The sequence below is a fragment of the Ambystoma mexicanum genome, chromosome 12, assembly GCF_040938575.1.
Source record: "Ambystoma mexicanum isolate Mex_15411 chromosome 12, UKY_AmexF1_1, whole genome shotgun sequence".
Classification (NCBI taxonomy): Eukaryota; Metazoa; Chordata; class Amphibia; order Caudata; family Ambystomatidae; genus Ambystoma; species Ambystoma mexicanum.
In genome coordinates this window covers 891,455,755-891,478,804 of record NC_090936.1, presented here as the reverse complement: position 1 = coordinate 891,478,804, position 23,050 = coordinate 891,455,755, and the positions used below count along the sequence as shown (strand labels likewise).

The window sequence follows — 23,050 nt, the reverse complement described above, 5'->3', positions numbered from 1 at the left end:
TATTGTAATGTAGTAAATATGTGTAAAGGTGCATTGTGCCAAAAACAAATAAAAAAAATAAGAAGGGGAAACAAAAAAATAAATAAAAAAAATAGCTCAGGCTGAACTGTTCATCAGAACTACAATATTATCCTGGTGTTGTTTTTGCCATTACATATTTCTTATGTAATGGTTAGTGCCATCAAGAGACATTTGTGAAACTTGCATCTTAAATGGGAATGTTGGCTTCTTTGTGTTTATTGCAATTAGTATTAATCTGTGCTTCATGGATTAATAATAGATGTTTTGGTTTAGAGGTGAACTTCTGGATTGTGATAAATTTTAACTTGATTATCCTTTGATAAATTGAAAAATAAAACTTGCATTAATCAATGAAAATGTGCATTCACCACTTGCTAGGGATTGACTCGTGGTAAGTAAGAAATGGTTTGCATGTCGATAAGTGAGGGGGCAAATGACTTTTTATGCCTGGTTAATAGCTTGCAAGTTTACATTTTTACCCCTGAATTAATCAAAATGATTATGAAGCAAAAAAGCTACCAGAATGGTGCAGTGCATCTCATGTTTGCCTTGGAGAGTGGGGAGGAGGGTGGAGCAGTGCTGGTTTGTCAGATCTGGTGCTGTGGTTCTCCACTTCTGCTTCAAACTGGTATATATTTATGGCCCAGAAAGCATTGAGCCCTATTCCATTGTTATGTATCCTAGCAACTACTAATAAAGTAACAAGATCAAGGGGAAAACGGAACAAAGATCAACATTGGACCCGGTGGAGCTCACATCTTAAAGGCCCAAACTACCGAAGCAATATTTGAGCACTCGAGCGATATCGAGAAAGGTACCCACACGGTTTGTTTGCACTGCCGGGATGGAGTTCACTGTCTTGGAATCTACGGAGGTGTCAGGGGTTTTAGCATACCCGAATGTTGGTCTGGTGAAAATGGGGATCGACTGCGCAGGGTGAATACCCAGAGATGTACTGTGGGTCAAATGTGTTCAAAGTTATGTTGGGGTAAAGGGGTTAAAGTTTGAGGGGCTGGGGGTAAAGGGAGGTTATGGGGAATAGGGGAAAGAAGGGTTCTGCACAGGGTTATTGGCGCAAAGATGCCAAGACTAAATGGTGGTGAAGGGCAAGGGGTGGGGTACGAGACGAAAAGAGAAACACATTCACATATCCATGGGTTGAATACCCCAGTGAAACGTAGAAAGCTGGATGCGTTTTAGCCCATTACCAACCTGATCTTGTCGCGTTTCAGGAAACGCATATTAGATATCAAGACAAACTCAAGCTCTGCATTAGGCAATATCCACGTATCGTATATGCAAATGCACATAGGAAAGTAGCGGGGGTACTCATAGTGATTTGAGCAGGGGGTCCAAGCAAATATCACTAACATGCGAGTAGACAAAGGAGGGAGCTATCTATTCCTCACATTCAGCATAGGGACAATTACGCTCCTGGTGGCTATGATTTATGTGCCCAATACAGGGCAGGAGGGTTTCCTGAGGGCGATGCTGACTGATCAAGAGGTATTCTCGATGGGAGAAAGTTTAGTAATGGGTGACTTCAGTGTAGTTTGGGGTCCCCGGCAGGATAGAAGCTCTAACACGCAATTATGGTCAGGCCACCACATCACGCACCCTTAAGCTCAAATCTGAACAATTTGCGTTGAATGATTTATGGCCGTCTCTAAAAGGGAGGGAATAGGGATATATACATTATTCACATGTTCACAGAGCATTCTCCCACATTGATTACATCTGGTCTTCCACGACGCTGCTAGGCCATATAAAATATTTCGAGACCCACCCAATTGCATTATCAGACCATGCTCCGATGACAGTAGAGTTCACTGTTCCTCAACCAAATAGGAGGATCGGGGGTCTGGTCCCGGTCTTGTCCCACAGAGCTGTTCCATGATCCTATCATTAGGGATAAACTGAAAGTGAAAATTATGGAGTTCTTTGACAACAACACAAAAGGGGAAGTGGCAGAAAACACAGTGTGGGATGCCTTTTAAGGCAACATTTCGTGGGGAGTTAATAGTGGAAAGTGTAATTGGACAAAAGCAAAGTGGTACAATGGAACTGGAAGGGGAACTGAAACACATTATGAAAAAAATGGAAACCGACACGGGGACCATAGAAAAGCATATAGGAATATAAAGGGCAGGTTGAATTTTTTACAAATGAAAAAAGCCGGAAAAAGCCTCCTATACACAAAACAGAAATACTATGTGAAATACTATGTGAAAGCTAATAAAGCGGATCGCGTACTGGCTAGACAACTAAGACCTAAAAGGTTGGCCCAAATTATACAAGGAATGAAAGACCCTCAAGGGGAGCTATTTATGACAACCCTGCATATCCTCACACAATTCAAGAACTTCTATTCCACTCTTTACCCGTCGGTCATACAGGATCCCACATTGCAAGATGAATACTTGCAAGTAGTCCGACTTCTGATACTCTCAGCACAGGAAAGGGAGATGCTAGAGCAAGAGATCACCACTGAAGAGGTATCACAGTTTATGCAGAACCTCCACTTGAACAAATACCCAGGCACAGACGGCTATCGAGACACATTTTTTTAAAACATTCAGCTCTATTCTGCTCCCTAGACTGACTAGTGTCTTCAATTCTTTTGGGAAAAGTGGCCACAAATCTCCTATGATGGAAGAGGCAAAACTGATCCTCTTCCTTAAACCCAATAAAGATCTGACTAGCTGTGGGTCTTTCCACCCAATAGCCCTGATAAACCTAGATGGCAAAATATACACAAAAGTCCTGCCCAATAGGATGGTGAACATATTGTCATCCCTTGTTCACCTGGACCAGTCGGGCTTCATAAAACATGAGCAAACCCATGACAATATCAGAAGAGACTGTCACTTGCTGGAGAAAATCTCCAAGAAAAGACTTCTGGCAGTTTTACTTTTGCTAGACGCAGAAAAAGCCTTTGACGGAGTTGAATGGCCCTTTATGGTATGCGCACTGATGGCAATGGGGTTTGGTCCTATCTTTATTAACAAAATTAAAGTAAACTACAAAGACCCAAAGATCAGATTGCTCGTTAATGGCCAATTATCCATTCCAATAACAATACACCGCGGCACTAAACAGGGTTGTCCTCTCTCGCCTCTCCTATATACATTTAGAACCACTGTTAACTAAAATCAGACGGGCAGACTTAATTCAAGGGATCCCGTTTGGAGGCAACACGCATACAATCATGGCGTATGCGGATGATATGCTCCTCTGTGTTCAATCTGATGATGTCATTACCGGCAGTCATGAAGGAATTAGTCATTTGGCTAAGGTGCAGGACTAAAAATAAATGTGTCCAAATCGGTAATACTAAATCTCTCCCTGACCGCATCAGAAGAAGACAAGGTGACTGAGAAAATGCAATTCGGCCGGGGCCCAGGGCGACATTAACTGCTGGGAGTACACTTTAACAGCCACGCTACAGGGACTACACCGGGCCAATTACCCCCTCTACTAGAAGAGCACAATCAACAACTGGCAAAATGGGGACCTCAATCAGTCTCTGGGCTATGAGGGATTAAAACTGTAAAAATGGTGGTATTACCCAAGGTTCTTTATCTATTTGAAGCACTCCCAATACAGGTGCCTATGATGTTATATCCTGCTTTATTTGGAATAATAAGACACAACGGATTGCATTAAAAACCCTAACGGCCCCTACACGCAAAGGCAGTCTGGGACTCCCAGATTTTATTAAATACTTTCAAGCCGCATCATTACTAGTGCTCTGGAATTGGGTGGCAGTAAGTTCAGAAAAACCATGGATGGCGATGGAAAAGGCACTGGGCGGACCTCATATGGGTGAATCACTTTGGCTCACCAGAAACGACCACCATCCAGATATACATGCTAGTCGGATCACAAGGTTAGTGGGAACTACCTGGGAGAAAGTAAATAGACAAAACTCACAACGTATCTGTTCCCATTCACACCACTTCTGAATAACCCACAATTTACCCCAGGTATGGAAAAGGGCTAATTTCCCAAATGGAAACGCGCAGCATGTAGCAAAATACGGGATTTGTTTCAGGGTGCAAACCCCAAACCTTATGAGCAATGTTAAAGGGCTAACGGAGGTGGACAGATTTCAATACTTCCAGGTGCGTCACTGGATAATGGCCCCCTTGAATAAAGCCGCAGCCACTAGACTATTTACCACATTTAAGACGTTTCTGCTGTCAAACCCAGGGGACAAAGCTCTTATCTTCAATCTATACAGACTTCTGACAGACTACTAGCCAGCAGGTACCATCAGATATGTACAGAAATGGCAACAAATAGGGGGAATAAACATATCCGAGGTGGTATGGGATTTACTTTGGAGAGATATTCCCAAACGTACACGCTCACTACAGATAAGAGAAGCCTGGTGCAAAGTCATGACACAATGGCATTATACTCCACACAGGTTACATAAAATGAAAGTAGAGAGGTTTGATGGGTGTTGGAGGGAGTGTGGCAATAAGGGGGATTGGCTACATGTATGGTGGGATTGTCCTAAATTGAACAACTTTTGGGGGACACATGGTGCAAATATTTGGAATTCAGACCCAAAAGGACCAGAAACACTATCTACTGGACATTGCTACTTCGGAACACTAACGATGGCCGAGGCATGTGCATGTGCCGTTTGCTGTTGGCAGCCCAGCTAATGATGGCCCAACCCTGGAAAGCAACAGAGCCTCCCCACAGGTAGGACTGGTTTATAAAAATCTGGAACTTTGTCGCACTAGAATGGGTCACCTACGCCATCCAAGGCACTCAAATTCAATTTAAAAAAGACTGGGAAATGGTCTTACAGTTTCCGAATAATGAGTATAATGTACCCTTATGCCCTAAAAAGCTATGGATCCTAGGCATTTACTAATCTTAAGATAAATCAATGTATCCATGTGCTGGGTAGGGGGGGCTCACAATGTGGGGTGGGGGGGCAGTAGTGGGGAGGGATTGTGTTAGGGATTTGGATGGTTGGGTTGTACATTTTGAAATGCAAATACTTTTTTTTTTTAAAGTAACAAGATCCTTCCCTAGCTATGTTGAAGTACTTAAAGACTTGAGGCATGAGGTTATTCAAACTGCTGGACTTGGAGAAATATATTTACCAGAAATTACGCTGTGAGGTATTTAAGGTGGGTAGTGCCCCTGGATGTGTATGGTTCACCATTCCCTCTGTCTAGAACTTTTTAATATTTACTACCAACTAGGATCTGAGTATGCAACACAAGAGGACAGCCGCTTACATTGGTTAAAGGCCACAACAAGCACCCCACATACAAGGGAAAAAAGGGAGGTCTCGAAAGGACCTTAAAAGGTGTACCCAGAGAAAGCTGGAGAAGGGGAAGGTAGTAGGGGTTTATGCAGATCTCAGTGCGAGCCTATAGGTTGCGTCCAATCACACACAAAGCTCATGTAAGTAGCCCCATGTGTGCTCATCGTCATGTTCTCTTTCTGCAAACATAGTTTGCTCATAATTTGACAGACCCCACAGGCTCTCAACCCATTCCTCCATTCAGCCGTGTACCTGCCATCCAAAGCTTCAATATCTCTTTCCGTGTACAAGTGAGAGACCTGTGTAAACACCTTCTTGTATGGATTGTTTGTGCCATCGACCCTGGCAAGTAGTTAAACACTGCTGCTAGTGGTTCCAGTGGCAGATCCTTACTAGTTACCAACTGCATTCACTCCAACACCTCTCAACAAAACTCCTCCTTACAGCTCCAGAACATATGTGCCAACATCAGTCCGCGTCCTTGCCAGCCCAGCAGGTCCCAGGTTCAGTGAGAGAGCGAGAGAAACGGAATTGGTTTTCTAGCGCATCATGTTTGTGCATGATCACACATTGCAAAGTGTATCTGAGGTTTAAATCAAATCTACTTTTTTAATAGTTTCACAAATGGCTCACAGGCACTTTCTTTCACACCTATTTCCATATCAGCTTTCCAGGCCACCGTGTATTTATTCACTGCCATGAGTGTTAGCCAGTACTCCCTGGGGCATTCATGCGCTGTACACCGTCTGCTTTAACAATGTATGCATCTATGTTGTGCCCGACAGTCCTAAATCAACTAACGTATTAAGGGTCTTGAGGAAGCCCCTCAAAAGGCAATACCTCTCCCTGGCCTGGAACTTATATTTGAACTTTAGGTATTCAAAGGTTCTGTTCTTATCTCCAGCCCATGCTTCTTATCTCAATCCCAGACACACCTACATGATCCCTGCTAAAATCCATGGTTTCCAATACAATTATTTATTCCCCATGTAATTGCCGGATCTCCCCATTGGGTGGTCCTCTAATGCATACTTATTTCACAGTTCAACAGGTTTGTACATTATTTCCAATTTTTCAACAATAAGCCTATCCGTTGTCTGGGTTCTTTCACTATTTAAGGGCTATTAGACTCCTCTTCCGATTAATGCCATTTTGTCCACCTCTCCCGGTCTTGACAATACAATACCTCATTGCATGAAGTATGCACAATCTATGGTAGTTTCTAAGCTTTGGGAACCCAAATTCCCCCTCTGCAAAATGGACCAACTGAGCTTCACCCGTTTTCCTCTACCCCAAAATAAATCCACCCAAGTTCTTAAAAACTGCTTGCAACTCTTTTTCCAACAGTGGCAAAGTTAAAGCCCCAAAATACACTATCCCGGTAGAAAAACCAATTTCATGGCACTATCTTTTCCCCACAGCATGAAGTGCAGGTGCTGCCACCTTTTAATATCCTCAATACTGTTCATTACCTTAATGACATTGCATGACATTATTTTCTTTAATCCCTAGCTAATTTCACCCCCAAATATCAAATGCTCCCTCCAGCACACTTCACCACACTCTCTTGAAAGTAACCTCTAAAAAACATCTTCAATAATGGCAAGATTTCATTTTTTCCCAGACAAACCTTGTGACGAATCTCAAGAGGTTGTCACTTCTCCCTGAGGGGGAGCCCCTTCCCATGAGGCCTGGGAGGTGAGGCCACAATCTAATAGTCCCCCTGGGGGATGGTACACAGCCGGAGGATCTCATGGGGAGAGACTCGCCCTCTAGGGACAAAGACGACCATCTAGGGAGAATGTGGTATAACACCCCTGACCCAACACCTTACACACCTTCGTACTATGTAGACCCCAGTGCCTTACCCAGCCCTTTCATGTACCTCTGCAAACCTGAAGATTTAACACCTACTAATAGTAGGCCCAGGTATTACTGCAGTGCCTGAAAAAGTGCTGAAAGTACTGAGAAGAAGTGGCTCAAGAGAGGCATGAGAAATGCATGAGAAATACCATGGAGCCACTACCAACAAGGACTGACATTATGTAAGGGCTGACAAGCCCTATAATAGGGAAACTGAAGTAGGACTCTGCGTCTTCTACTGCTGAAGTCTGGAGTCTGCATCAGCTACCCGGGTGAAGGGCACAAGAAGGTGAGATGTCTCTGAAGCAGCAGAAGAGCCAGCCGGAGGCCGACTCCTCCTAGGATTGCCAAAGGAGTGCTGTCCCCAGCCTGTTGTGAAGTGGACCACTTGGTCCTAAGAGGTGCTGTTCCTGAGTGGGGAGCGAGAGCTTGCCAATGCCGAAACAGCAGAGCTTGAGAAGCTGCTGGAGAAAGCCGATCAGTGTAGAAGGGCACCGGAGAGGCTGGCGAGAAGTACCACGAACCCTGGAAGAGCCAGTGGCGCGTCCCATTTGGAAAGCAGGTAAAGTGAAACGTGGTGAGACCCAGGGGTCGGAGTGGAGAGTCAAGCATAGCCTCAGGGATAAAATCCCTCTTCCCAGTGAGAACAGAAATACCACTGGCTACCAGAGAAGGGTCTGGGACCCGCACCGTGAAGGCATCATGAAGTAGACAGAGACAACTGAAGTAACGGTTTGGGATATTCCCTTTTATTAAATAAAAATTAGGTTGGAAAATGCCTATCTTGCCCTATGCTAAGGTGGGATTTCCCTATCTAAATGACACTAATGATAGTCTGTGTCAGGAAGTCCAAAGCAAATGTCGGTTTGTGTCCAAAACCTATCTAATTCTATACAATGTTTAGGGATGTAAGTATCAAATAAAATGTTTTCAACATAAAAGGTCAGAGCTTCTTTCAGCTATAAGGTGGAAACAGGCTTTCCCTTCCCCAATTTTCAAATAGTTGACTTTGCAAAAGAGGGGTTCCCTTCCTAAAGCTTTCAATTCTTCCAATGTCTCAAAAGAACACAGTTCCTTGAGATATTCAATGTTCCAAAACAACAGTTGGATATTCAATGTTCCAAAATAACACAGTCCCTTGGGGTCCTCTCCAGTTCCTCGGATTTGGTTCCTTGTCACCAATGTATAAAGTCCATCTTATTCTCAGTTCACATAGGTTTCTTTTATTCTTTCACAATGTGGCTTTTCTTTAGGTGGGTGTATTCAGTCTGGGCGCAGTTGTCGGACCACACAGTCCACCCATTACAGGTCACGCAACCAACACACCTGTCTTGGATCTGTTTCATAGAAATCTTGTCACAGTTTCAGTCTCACAACAAGTCTCGACTCCTTATCCTTGCAAGCGCCCATGAAGCTTTATTATAACTGGCTTTATCAACATTCACTCATTTAGTAGCTTTCATTTGCAACACCAACGTATGCTTCCAAGTACACTCTCCTGCTAGGAAACAGTTTCTGTTCTATAGTTCTCTTGCACATCTATTCTTGGGTCTTGGCAATGCTTGCTTACTTGACTGTTCATGTTAATTCTTGGTTGCCTTATATTCAATTCAGATGTTCAAAATCAAATGTCTCTGCCTCTAAACCGCCCATCCACCGTGTCCAGGACCCCCTTTTCACCCAGGTAGACTCCCCGGGCTTCTCGCACTCTAGTTTCCACTTTCTGCGGTTTGCCGGAGAGACTTCTCCACTCGTGGTATGCAAGCACTGGTTCACTCTGGCATACTGTGTCCTCCACGGCTTCCTCGATTCCCCGATGCTAACATCATAGCTCTTGTAGTCTGCATTCAGCGGTCCTGAAACTGTGAGCGTTCAGGATCCTCTCCACTGCTCCTGGTATCTTCGCTCCTTGCCGCACTGCTTCCTCAACTCCGCCTCAGACTGCCAACGATTCCCTCTCACTCGTCGCACCAGATCACACTCCTGATACCTCCCAGCATCTTGGGAACATTCTCCAAGTCTCCTCCACCCAGGAGATCCTCCCTCGCATATCCTCCCCCAGGGTCAGGATCCAAGAGCGATGGCCTTTCCCTAGCCACTTAAGAATAGGATATGTTGGGGAAAGAAGTGAGGACACCCTCGGAGTCCTTGCAGCACACAAACGTAGAGAGAATTTGAGGGAGTATCCCTCGTGCTGGGGTTCAAGAAAAGCCACTGACTACTAGGGAAGGGTCGTGCACCCAAGAACCGAAACATAACGCAAGTCATATTCGTGGCAGAAGCCAGGGGAAGTGAGTCATTCCCCCTGGTGTGGTAAACTGTGAGATAAAGCCTGAGGAAGCCCAAGGAAAAGGAGTCAATCCCCCTGGTGTTAACTGTGAGAGCAAAGCCAAAACATGTCAGGAGAAGGGCGTCATTCTCCTGGCAGTTGAGCCTGCAAGGAGGATCAAACCAGTGGGAAGGGAGTAATTCCCCCAGGGAAAATAAATGGTGAACTATCTGTCTCAATGTGTTAGAGGATCTGCAATCCTTTTGTTTGTTTCTGTAGTACTAAAATTAGGGGAAGGGTGTCATTCCCTCTGGCGAGGAACTTGCAACCAGAATTGTAACCAAGTGCAGGAGGAGTGTTCATTCTCCTGGACCAAGAAATTTGGAGCAACCTACTAGTTTAGTTATAAGTATAAAGGACAGATATAGGGACATTTTGACACAGGACGGTGGAATTTTAAAGTTACTAAGACATCGTGACGGACCCATTAACACTTTAGTTGAGGCAAGGAATCCCCTCCTAGATATAGTGAAATATAGGTTTTCTCTTTATTTGTATAGTATATAAAAGTCTATAGCAATCACTATGCCACCTGTGCGTCAGTCTCCTCCTTCTGCACCCTTTCACCTTATACCCTGAGATCTAAGTGTACGTAGACAGTAACACTAGCAAAGGCGCCAAGGAGATCTCTGGCTCGGACATTGCAGCATAATCCTCATCAGTGTATGCCAGGACTTTTACATCCGAGTTACCTACATTGACTCTTTACATACCTTCATCTGCCACATCACCACCAGTAAGGATTACAAAGCTATGTTTAATAATAGGTTAAACAATCGGGAGAGAGGGGGCAGCCCTGATGCATACTTCTTCCCAAATCGATCCCTTCAGATTGGACCCCATTAGTAATGACACATGCCCACTCATTCGAATATAGTGCACTAAATAGTTCCAAGAATCTATTTCCAAACCCGGATTTACTCTGTTTCAAATAACTCCAACCTACATGGCCAAATACTTTCTCAGCACCTATGGATCGGGCTGCCACCTCTCCTCCTTAGTTCCATATGCCTGCAAGATGTTTATTAGTTAACTAATTATTAGGCTTTTATACTACACCACCATAGAGGTCTCAAATCACCTATCCTTGTCTGAGATTTTAGGGTGTATTTTGTCCCCCTGCAATGGATCTCCGGACCTTATTCTGCAGGAGAGAAAGGAAAAAAGTGGATTAACGAGGGACGAGGTATAGAAAGGGGGCTGGGAAGAATGGAAGGGAGCTCGAACAGACAGAGCAAGTGAGTGAAGAGATGAAAATAATTAAATTGTAAATGTATGGTCTGGATGCATTAGAGGCTCGAAGTGCTTGGACTATCCGAAGTATAGTGAAGGCATGATTGACTGGGTTACCGCTGGGTTAGACTGTGCCTTTTAAAGCTCTGAAGAAATTGGGAGCCCAAGGACAACAAAGTCCAATGTGTTGCTTATGTGTAAGAGATTTTGAAAACTAGATAAAAGGGATTTAGAGAGTAGAGGTCTTAAGAGAAGATAAAGGTATCAGAGTTTCTAGAACATAACCCAGTATTGTATAAACATTTTAAAGATGCATTTGTTTTATGTCCAAAACATTTTATTGAACTTTAAGCATGCAAGAAACACTGATGGCATATTTATGATAAGAAGGGACGCATTCTACAAAGAAATAATGCCTTGGCATTGTTGCTTCCATATCACCCTTTCATAAAGCCACACTGCCTTGTGCACAACGGGGTCAAGAAGTGTACTCACGGTACTTCGCAGTCAAGGAAAAGCTGGCCCCATTCTGGACTTCCACCTCCTCAACAAACGTATCCGTCCCAAACCTTCTGTATAGTCACACTGCAACATGTACTGAGTCAGTTGCAGCAGGGTGATTTTCGTACCTCCCTGGCTCTGGAAGTTGCTTACTTCCACATGCACATTGATTGGCACCAAAGACATTTTACCAGTTTAAGGCCTTGCCTGTTGGTCTCAAATCATCACAACAAGTCCTCATGAAATACCCGGCAGCGCTGCAGTCCACCTGTGTTGTCTCAGGGCACATCTTTATCCCTATCTCATCGATTGGCTCATCAGGGTCCCTTCCTCAAGCCCAACTACCTACCAGGACCATGATAAGCTGCTTATCCCCACTGGGATTCCCAATAATTTACAAGGACTGCTTGCTTTATTATGTCACCTTAATTTCTCCAATTCAACAAGGTCTGCTCCCCATGGGGCCCGTTCAAATATACCTAGAAAGCAGTTGGAAACAGAACTCCAGGTCCTGGGACAACAAGGTGTCCCTCTCACACACATTCCACAAAGCTCTTCAATGGTTTGTCGATACCCTTCCATCTCACTCAGGGTGCCCCTTTCCAGACCCCCTCTCGCCAAGTCTTGGTGACTACTGATGCTTTCCTGGAAGGTTGGGGAGCCCACTCTGGCAACTACCTATCTGTTGTCCCAAGAAGACAAACAGCTGCACATCAACGTCTTCAATTTGAGAGCCATGTGCTGGATGATGAAGTCGCTCGAGCTCCACCTCCAAGTTAAAGTTGTTTAGACGTTTATGGAGAAAACACCATCACCATGTTCTACATTAGTTGACAGGGTGGCACCCGATTTCTACTACTCTCCAGGGAAGCTCAAGAGCTATGGAGGTGGGCTCTGGTTCATGGGATGTTTGTACTGCCATTCCATCTGCCGGGCATTTACAGCTCAATTGAAGATTCCCTCAGTAGGGAACTGCGCTCTTACCACAAATGGGAACTTGACCACGACCAGGTGCTCTGCATCCTCCAAACATGGGGTGTCCTGGACATTGACCTTTTCTCCACCTATGAGAATGCAAACTGCAAGGCTTCCGCCTGCAGATTCCTGAAGCCTGGGGGATGCTTTCTCGTTTCCATGGCCGAACACACACTTTCATGCGTTCCTGCCATTTCCACCGATTCCGAAGGTCCTCCACTCTTTCACTTATTCAGTGCAGACCGATCCTGGTGGCGCCGACTTGGCTGAGACAGGTCTGGTGCTTGGAATTTACCCAGCCTTTAATAGACATCTCCCATTCGACTTCCACCAATTTTCAACCTCCTATCCACAGACAACAAAGCAGTCTTGCACCACAACACAGCCACCCTCAACCTGAAGACTTGGCACATACTCCCTAGAATTTGGACACATTCCTATTCCTTAAGACTGCACAGACTTTCTTGAGGAAGCGCAGGAACCGTTTGTCTACTGTTTCATGCTATGATTGAAAGTGTAAACGGTTTCCGACATGGTGTGCAACAAACAATATTCATCCTTTGTACTTCAAGCCGCAGGCCGTGCTGCCGTACCTGCCATCACTGGCACAAAGTGGCCTGGCACATTCTTCAATTAAGGTTTACCTTGCCGCTGTATCAAAATTCATCCGCTCCTTGGTTGTACCCTGTGTGTGGTTGCAGTGCTTAGTTAAGGAGTTCCTCAAAGGCCTTTGCGTATGCCAGCCCCCACTTGGGAACTCAATGTGGTTCTTTCTAAGCTCATAGGCACCTGCCTTTACACAAGACCAATATCAAATTCCCCTCCTGTAAAATGACATTCCTGGTTGCTATTAGCTCTGCCTGGAGAGTGGGGAAAATCAAAGCTCTGTTCTGTAAACTGCCCTATTTGGTCTTCCACAAATCAAGCTTTTAGCTATGCCCTAAATCCTACCTTTATGCCGAATGTTCCTCCATCCTTTCATCTTAACGAGTCATTTGCCCTGCCCCTTTTCTTTGACTCTGTCTACTGCGGCAGAATGTTCTTTGCATCCTTTGGACGTTATGAGGGCTTTGAAATATTACAAGCCCGCACCAAACAATTTTGCAAATCATCCCAGTTGAATGTAGCTTTAGGTCCCTTGACAGTGAATGTAGCTTTAGGTCCCTTGACAGCGGGCAAAGAAATTTGTAAAGCCTCCATTTCCAATTGCCTGTCTGCCTGCATTTTATACTGCCATCACATGGTCAACAGGCCACTTCTGGGTAGGCTCTTCCACCATGGCCTTTCTCTCCAAGGTCTGAATGTCGGACATCTGCAGATCAGCAACGTGGAGCTCAGTACATACCTTCATGAGGTTCTACTGCATCAACAGAGACCCCACGGAGGACAGGTTGTACTTCACCATCAAGTCGCTTGTGAGGTAAGCTTTCCTGCAGGTGAGCCTTATCATCCTCCCATTTTGTATTCTATACTTATGAGTACTGCTTTGTAATTGTTCATACCACATGTGAATCCATGATAGATCTAATGCTGGAGAAGGGATAAGTTACTTATCTGCCATTCCTATTCTCCAGCATTATCTTTCATAGATTCACATGCAACCCTCCCTCCTACCCCACTTAAGGCTCTGTTTGGTTAATCCTGGCACTTCACATACATCGTGCTAATCTAAAGTGAGCCTAAAAGGGAGGAGCTGAGGTGCATGCTGCCCATTGGATAAAGGGGAACATAACGGAAAAAGACTCTAAGAAAACACTAAATTGATTGCAGTTTTACAACTTAAATAAAAACTGCTGTTACTGTGCATTCCCAGCCTGATGAGAATCTATGAAAGCAACCAATGCTGGAGAACAGGCGTTATTGGTAAGTAACACATTCCTTACTTGACTATTAAGCACAATCTTACAGACTGCAGGCAAAACCATGCAGTAGGTGCAGTTTTTCTGCTTAGCCAGCATCTGCTCCTCTGTGAATAACCTCCCTTAATCCATCATCCCTTTACTCAAGACATTGAAGAACATCAGCCTGCTCTCTCCCACATGCACTTTGCTTAGTTCCCTCGCTCTTAACATCAACATTTCTTTCACTGGAAAATGTTGGACTCTCGCTATCATTTGGTGGGGCCTCCCACCTTATTGCAGTTTGGGTGCAGAGGTGCAGTATGCTCTTTCACTTTTTAGGGGCCGCTGATCTTGTAGGTGCACAACCTTGGGGTGCATCCTTTTCAAACATTCTAGAGGATTACCGTTCTCTGCTCCCCTCTGGGATGTCAAATACAAAGACTTTACTTCTCGTGAGTAGTTTCATTGATTTTCTGGTTGGCTTGCTCCATCTGTTTGGCGAGTCAATGCTTGGAGATCCTGCTCTCTAACTCTGTGCTTCTAGTTTCATCATTAATACCCGTGACCTCATCAGAGATATGTCATTAAAGAGAAGAGATTACCATTCCTGCCTCCAGTCGTGGACGCTCTCTTTTGCCTTTTACATGACTGGAAAGTTCTCTGTTTCACTGTAGTTCAGCCATGGAAGTGAACAGTCTTACCCCCATGGCTGAACAGTCCCACCAGTGTCTGCCTTTATTGTCCAGAGGGTGGCTGAAAGCTGGAGCAGAAGCTCTGCAGTTTTCCTGCCTTTTCAGTGCTGACAGTTCCGTAATGTGCTTATCGTCACTTCAAAGTTTATCTTCTTAACCTGTAATTATTTGGTAACATTGTGAAATTCGGTTCACAAATATATGAAAAAAATGAAAGTATGTTTTGCCCACTGCTGTTGTGAGGCTGTCGTATGGTCTACTGTACACCATTCACCAGCCACTGCTGTTTTGATTCTAATTATCGAGCTTGTGTCAGATCCTCCTGAGCTAACACTTAGACTTGAAGTTGCCATTTCGATTTCTACAATCCTATATGGCCACGCAGAATGAAAGGCATACATTGAGGAATAAGTTGAAGCATAGAACATTAAAGCAAAGAAATCGTGTAAGACACTCTTTCCAACAGATATGTACCAGAGTGCACTGTCACATGTCTGTTCCTATTGATATGATTATCAAAATCTTGCTGGCTTTCTTCTGCAAGGTATCACACATGAAAATGTGGTTTGTGATGGTAATTGATTACGAAAGGGTCTGCAAAATTAGAAGAATAATTCTGTAAATGTTTTATCTTGTTCCTTTCAGGATATCTCATATTTAGAACAAAATGAGGGATCTAATGTTTCAAGTGAAGTGTAAATACACATTTATTATACTTCACATTCCAGTAGAGATTTGTATAGTTTGGCTAATATTACATCAGATTACTATATAGACATACAACTTTAAATGATTAATATGTATTTGATTTTATCCCTACTGCAGGGATGCCATCACGGGAGAGTGAAGAGTTATTGCAACTTAACGAAACACATCATTCAATGCAATCTAACAGCGTTACCGAAAACACAACTCGGAAAGATTGTTTCTCAATAGCCATACAGACAGAACCGGAAAAGGTTCTGTCTGAACCTTCAAAAGTAAACCGATCTTCAGCATGGAAAGCAACGGACTACAGCAAAGAACAGGTACTTGGAAAATTCCATTCTGGGTTTGTGTCTGAATCAGGGGCGTAGGAGACACACAAAATCTGGGGGGACAGGGGACATCTTGTGGACTTTGCTTTATTTATTTATTTATTGTGTTTTAGTCAAATAACTCGACTTTCCACAAAATTAGATTTAAAATAACAGTACGTATTAAATTATAAATATCACTGTATAAAACAAGAGAAAAGAAGAAAAGAAAACAGAAGAAAATTAAAGGATGCAGCAACAAAGAACATGTCTTTGTATGTTGCATTTCTGGATTCATCATCTGACTATGAGCTCATGGTAAGCGAGAGGAAATAACAATTACTTCCAGTGGGCCACAGCTAGGACGCCAGCTCGTTAAGAGGCAGATCACCTGTAAGTGGACTCCTGCCAAATAAAGGAGTTGCAGCCTTTTCTACCAACTGCAAGTTGCTACTTTTTTTGTGTGGGGCAAGGAGACGTGTGTGTCTCTTGGAATGGAAGGATGGGGGTTTCAAAGAAAGAGGAAATCTTGTTTGTACCTTTGAGTAAGCCCTGTTATGGGAGTAGAGGGACCAGGTGTGTGATGTTGTTGCTTTGACTGTCCTCCAGGGACCAGGTGTGTGATGTTGCTGCTTTGACTGTCCTCTGGGGGTGGGGAGGACAGCAAACAAGGAGGATGAGCGATCGCCAGCCCACCCCGGAGGTCCGCAGCCGGATGTGTCGGTCCCGGGGGATGCCTAGTAGGTGGGGTGTATGTGGACCCAGGGGGGTGGCCAGAGGGGCTGCCCCTTTAGCGTCGCTGCGAGGGCCGGGCCAGCTTCTCACGACGAATCTGGTCCCTCTTATTCCATCTCATGCTGGCTTCAGAGCCTAGCCTTTCTTTGCCTTTGTTATTCTGAATGCAGATCTGGACTCTGTTCCTTTCTCGTTTAACATTTGCTGCAAAGCCTGATCTATTTGATTCTCTCGTATGTTACTAGGACGGCAGAGCATGGGTCCTCTGCCCTGCTACATTATTCAAAGAGCCTTTCTTTGCCTCTCCCTTGTCTCACTGCTTGCTTGCTTAATACATACCTCCTAGCTTGAACACTCAACATATTCTCCCTAACACAGCAATGACAGATGCAGTCTGTCTCACTTCCATTTGTTCTGTGTCCTGAATTGTCCTCTTACTTCCGCATTTCTGTCCTGGTTTGGAGCCTGGCCCCTACAGCCATGATGGGGGAGGGGCTTATTACTTTTGGTTGTATGTACCCTTTGAGGGTGGGCAGACATTGCCTCCTGCTTTAGCCCACTAACAGCTCTGCTTTGCAACTTTATCACACATACCTGTCAGGTAGCATGTAACTTAATGCTACTAATGTTATCAGCCTCAGAAGTATGGAATCCTTTGCCACTTCAACTAGGGTACAAGGCTTGCCACCTGAGACTTACCAATGTCTGAGTCGGCATCTGTCACCCTGTGGGAAAGACACATGTAGAAAAAGCAGGGCACAGTGCCCTTGTGGGTTTTTCACACTTCTTCCTCGGGGTGGGCACAATTCACTCCGCAGAGAAAGTGGCACATGCTGGGCAACATTCTCCCACTTTGACAATTTCATCCAAAGAGCGAAATTGGCCATTTGAAATACCTCTGTCGACTTATTATTGTGCAATCCACACTGATGTGTCTGAAATTTGGTGGAAAAAACAAAATGTTCACATTGTCTGGGATTGTGGGTATTAAATTCTGGGGCGATTCGCGCAAGTCATACCTCTGTGGATTCCCACAGGTGTCTTCTTTTCAGAAATGCATGGGGTACCCTGTTTTCCTTCGTGGCTTCGACACCCTAGGCCCAAATCTGTAGGTTGTCTCCCCAAACCCTTTGGGGGTTACCAGTGGTTTAGCCTTTTCCCTTTGCGCCCAGGTAGGTGCACTCACACATGTAAGGTACTGTTTACGTCGGAACACCTGTGGGAATGCGGGAAGGTAGGACATGTGTAGTTGGCGGCGTGTTCGGTGGGTGGCAAGAGGGAAATGTCTGAAAATTGTGTTTTTTTCCACCAAATTTCAGAGACATTTCCCTCTGACCACCCACCGAAACACGCCGCCAACAACAGATGTCCTACCTTCCCGCATTCCCACAGGTGTCCCGACGAAAACGGTACCTCAAATGTATGGATGCACCTACCTCGGCGCAAAGGGAAAAGGCTAACCCACTGATAACCCCAAGCCTTTCGGCAAAGCAGATTTTGCTCATGTGGACAACCTACAAATTTGGGCCTAGGGTGTCGAAGCCACCAAGGAAAACAGAGAACCCCATGCATTTCCGAAAAGAAGACACCCGTGGGCACCCCCCTTTCCACTAAAAACATCCATGGTGGTTTAGTGACCACCACACCCACTCAAAACAAGTTATTTTTTTATTTTTGTTTTGCTTCTTTCCTAGGGGCAGATTGTGCTATCAATCTGCCCCCAGGGAGAGCTACATGAGATGCCCCCATCCATTTGGGGTGGGGGAGAGGGCCACCCTCCTTTCCACTAAAAACATCTATTGTGGTTCAGTGGCCCCCCACACCCACCCAAAACAAGTTATAATTTGTTTTATTTTTGTTTTGCCCCTTTCCTAGAGGCAGATGGGCACATGTGTGTGGCCATCTGCCCCCGGGGGGGTCAGAACGTACTGCCCCAGGCTTGGGGGGTGGCTCTACCAATATTTGCAGTGGTCTCCCCTCACCCCAAATGGATGAGGGCATCTCATGTACCCCTTCCTAGGGGCAGAAATCTGCCCCAGGGAGGGCTACATAAAGTGCCCCCCCATCCACTTAGGGTGGGGGAGAGGGCCACACCCCTTGCAAAAATCCCTAGTGACTAGTGGTTCCACCCACACCCACCCCACCCAAAACTATATTTAAAAAAAATATATTTTTAGTTTGCCCCACTTCCCTGAGGGCAGATGATCACCCAACTGCCCCCAGGGTATTGCCGCCATTCTTTGGAGGCCAGGGGGGAGAGGGCAGTTTACATAGTAAGCAGCCCCTCCCCCACTTCAAAAACAGATCCCTGCACGACACACCAAACACATATTATGGGGGGGATAAAAGACATTACATCCCCCCACTTAAAATTGTGGGGGGGATTTGTCCTCCCTGTGCCCCCCATGTCCTATGCCTATGGTCTGAATACATAGTAATGAAACCAAAACAAATAATTAGGCAAAAGAAAGCTATTCATCAACAAGTATAGAAGTGCTTTGCTGATGCTGTTCTACTCAAACACTTAATATATATAGGTATACATTTGACAAAGCAAATGTGTCACATTTTGTTTTGGTTTCCTTGACCCTTTCGCTTCTGCATAATTTTTTTCCACAGTGCTAACTGCATGTATCATTAATTTGGAAAAGACATCATGTCGCGTCCCTGGTAGGGTGCCAACGAGGTGACATGCACACCCTCTGCACTTGAGGGGATTAAGTGTTTTGGTTTATTTCAAGTGCAAGGTACTAATAAAATAAAAACATTCAGTAGTTAATCACTATTCCATAAAGCATGGTAGCATTTATTTGTATATTCTAGTGATATTTCACATATGATCATCAAACAGAATAACACAAAATATTGTGAAGGTCCATCCCCTGGCCCCCTACTCTGATATTGATCAAGTACATACATAGTAATATAGACTTAAAGGCCACTGCAGCAGGGTAGTCCAGACAGCCCTGCTGCTTGAGACATGCCTGTTCTAGAGTAATAATGCGGCAAAAGGGCATATGATGGCTAATCTAACTGGCTGTCATGGGTTTCAAAGCCATTACAGCAGGTACAGTCCCCACCTGGGCTATATTTTGCAGGCCAGCAGTGGAAGCTACGTTAAGGTATCATGGAGGTTGGTGAGTCACCAAACTAAGTCCGCGGAACCAAAACCAACCTGCAAGCCATAGTTGGAACCCCGTTGAGAATATATTGTTTTCGTGCACCAGATTTTATATAATGAGTCTGCTGCAAGGTTGATCGGTTAATGCCTCATTATGTAGTGGTTACGATGCACCTAGAGGGATAAAATCCCTTTAGGCGCATACCATTGAGCCATTGTTGGACAAATTGTTATATAGGGGGGGGGCCGATGTGGACGAATTCGGTCTTCGAGGGGTTAAGTTTGAGGCAGGCATTCGACATTCAGGACTGGATGATGGCTAGGTAATCGCGTAGATGACTGTCCTGTGGTCTTTTTACTCTCCAAGAAAATGAAACCTTTGCCTCTACTAAAACATAATTACAACTATTGTTTTATCTTGCTTAAACTACTTATATGTAGGCCTTCCCATTAATGCACTTTTTCTTCTTTGTTCTCATTTACACTTGGCTGTTGGGTTATAGTTTGGACTTCAAGCTCTAATATTTCTCCTTATTTGATTTACCTGTGTTGGCTTCCTGTTAAATTAAGATTTGAGTTTATTTTTCTTTGGTGTTTAAATGTGTTCATGCTCCTGATTATTTGTGTTCTTTGGTCCCCTTGTATCATCCACAAGAGGTTCTCCAGTAAGCCTCACAATGTCTTCTTTCTATTCTTCGTCTTCTATGTGCATCTTCCTGTTCCTGCTCGTTCCGACTCTTGGTGCTTAAACTCTGTAATGCTCTTCCTCTTCATATGTGTTCTTGTGCTAATTTGGCACTCTTCAAGAAACCGATTATACGTCATGTCTTGTGGACTGCCTTGCCACAAGATGTTTTCCTTTGACTTGATTGCTCTGTCATGATGATCATTTTCTGGCCCATGCTTCTGTCATTTACTTTTATTGTACTGTTTTGATTTATGCACAGCAGTTTGGATAAAAACACTATGTAAGTACTTTAATAAAAATAAATGTTGCCCACAAATGCACTTGCTTTTCCTTTCTTCCACAATCTGTCTATGGAGAAAAATGGGAGCACAGAGAAATAAATGAGAGCCTCCTGTTACAATCGAAAACCTCTCAGACGTGTTCTTAGTATCTTTAAAGCTAAGGAAACTCAACAAAATCGGAGCATGAGAACCTACTATCAGGCCCACTCCCACTGCAACTCCTCTTAAGCCCTGGAACACACCTTTTCCTTATAAATGCCATTATCTACCCTCCCCTTAGCCCTTACAATAGAGAAAAGGGCTGTAATCATTTTGGTCTATTTACTATGAGAAACTAGAGGGTGTCTCACCAGCTAATCCCCAGGGATCTGTCATCCAGGCGGCCAGGGCACGGCCATCACTATTGTATCCAAACTTTGGGGGTGGACCAGTGCGGGAAGAACACCTTGGTGAGGGATCCTCGGGGAGTGTAGATGGGACACCCGCTGGTGAGATGCAGTATCCCCCTTTAACACCTTTACCCCATCCAACTTTATAGGAGATCTTGGAACTTTAACAACCCCCCACCACCCCTTCCCTACATGAACACTTTTACACGGACAGTGCGCTTTGGGGAAAGACAGGCTCACACCCGAGCATTACATCTGACATGTCCCACTGCCATTGTCGGCCAATTGCCATTAACGACTCACACCTGATTCCAATTGAGCTTCCCCACACGGATGAAAGGTTGAGCACGAGAGCACACTGAGCAAGGCAAAGCACACGAAGGAGCAGTTCTTCCCATGCAGCAGCAGAACAAATGGAGAAAGATGGCAGACCGAGAAGGAAAATCAAGGAGGGGAATGCCCTTGGACTATTCGACGAGTGATCATTATACTCCTAGGAACTTGAAAGCAGCATGTGTGAGCCCGGGAAGCAAAGTTAGTGAATCCTGCATTGTGTGTCAGATACCCGGGGCACTCCTGCAGGATTGACTGAGTCGGGGAGAAGGAGCAGCCGCCAAGGTATCGTCCTTGGCTCCAAGATCAAAGCTGTAAGAGAGGAATCCGATGAGTTGGACAAACTGTGCAAGGTCGGTCTATGTTGAAGCGAACGTTGCGAGCGGCAACTGTGTGTCCTGAGAGAGCAAACCTTGACGCGTTTGATGAAAGACGCAACCAAAGGCTAAATTGACGATAATTGTTGGAACATTGCACGTGAAAAGTAAAGTGACAGATACAAGGTAACAGAGTGGTCTGGCACCACGGTTGTGCCCAATCGAAGGTATCAGTCTTATGTATCCCACAAAGAAGTAGCTGAAGGAAAACGAAAGTAAAGGTGAAGCTTGCAAAGAAAGTGAATCAAAATGGTCCTGCGAGGGTCATTGTAAAATCGATTGCACAGTCGAAAGTCTTTGATTTGATTGAACTGTGAAATAAGCAGAAAGTGAGAGTGCAAGGTCCAAGCCCGATCAAGGGAGACGTATTCGTCTTGGGAGGATAGCTCCGGGGCAACGTGCTCGCCTTGGAAGCAAGACGACATGGAGCAACACAGGTTCGATCCCCGAGTCCGCGCTTAGAAACCTCTGGTTATTAAGCGCATTATAAATAACCTATGATATGATATTTTATTTCTATCGCGCTCGTACAGAAGTGTTTCAGAGCGCAACAAGGCAATGGTGGGAAACGGGGGGAACAAAAGAGCGATCTTACTAGGCCCAGTGACATTGACGCGCAAGTGCATGGGAGAGGGGGAGGGAAAAGTGCATGGAAGGGGGGGAAGTGGAAAGTGCGAAGCAGAGGAGAAACAGATAAAAAAACAATAAATAAATAATAAAGGCAACAAACAGTTTTAGTGCAGCCAGCAATTTGCAAGTGCTAGGTTTAAGGCAGCAGGCAGGGTAGGTCTGATAAGTGCAGGAAGAAAAAGGGGGGCTGTATGGGTACAGATACAGACCCCAGTGCAAGGGGTGGCCCGGAGGCAGTGCGGAGGGTGGCAGGGTAAGCAGGTACCTGGGCCCGGAGGACAGAGGGTGGCCAGGTACACAGTGCCAAGAGAGAACGGCTCAGCAGGGCAGAAGGGGAGTGAAGGCGGAAGAAAAGAGGAAGGTCTTGCGGTGCTTCCAGAACCAGAGATGGTTCTCCTCAAGTTTTAGAGTGGCAGGGAGGCTGTTCCAGAGGGAGGCCCCCGCCAAAGACAGAAATCTACGCCCAGCTCGTTTCTTTGAAAAACGACTGACCCGGAGGGAGTTGGAGGTAGAGGAGCGAAGAGCTCGAGAGGGGAGGTATTTTGCAGAGAGATAGCTGAAGGTATTTTGGACCTAGGCCCCCAGAAAGCCTTGTGGACAATGCCAGTGGGTTTTGAATTTAATTCTTGCATCCACTGGGAGCCAATGGAGAGATTTCAGAGCTGGAGAGATACGATCCCAGGGCTTGAGGCCAAGGACAAGTCTTGCAGTCCTGTTCTGGATTAGTTGCAG

At 45.0% G+C, this 23,050-nt stretch overlaps 1 protein-coding gene across 2 annotated transcripts in view; it reads left to right on the top strand.

The window, feature by feature from the left end:
• Positions 1-23,050, top strand: part of BLTP3B (bridge-like lipid transfer protein family member 3B) — a 2,399,137-nt gene that overhangs the window by 2,270,158 nt on the left and 105,929 nt on the right. For both annotated transcript variants that reach the window (XM_069629381.1, XM_069629382.1), the window contains one exon: positions 15,574-15,776. In XM_069629381.1, coding sequence (XP_069485482.1) covers positions 15,574-15,776 — 203 coding nt within the window. The remainder of the gene's footprint in view (positions 1-15,573; positions 15,777-23,050) is intronic.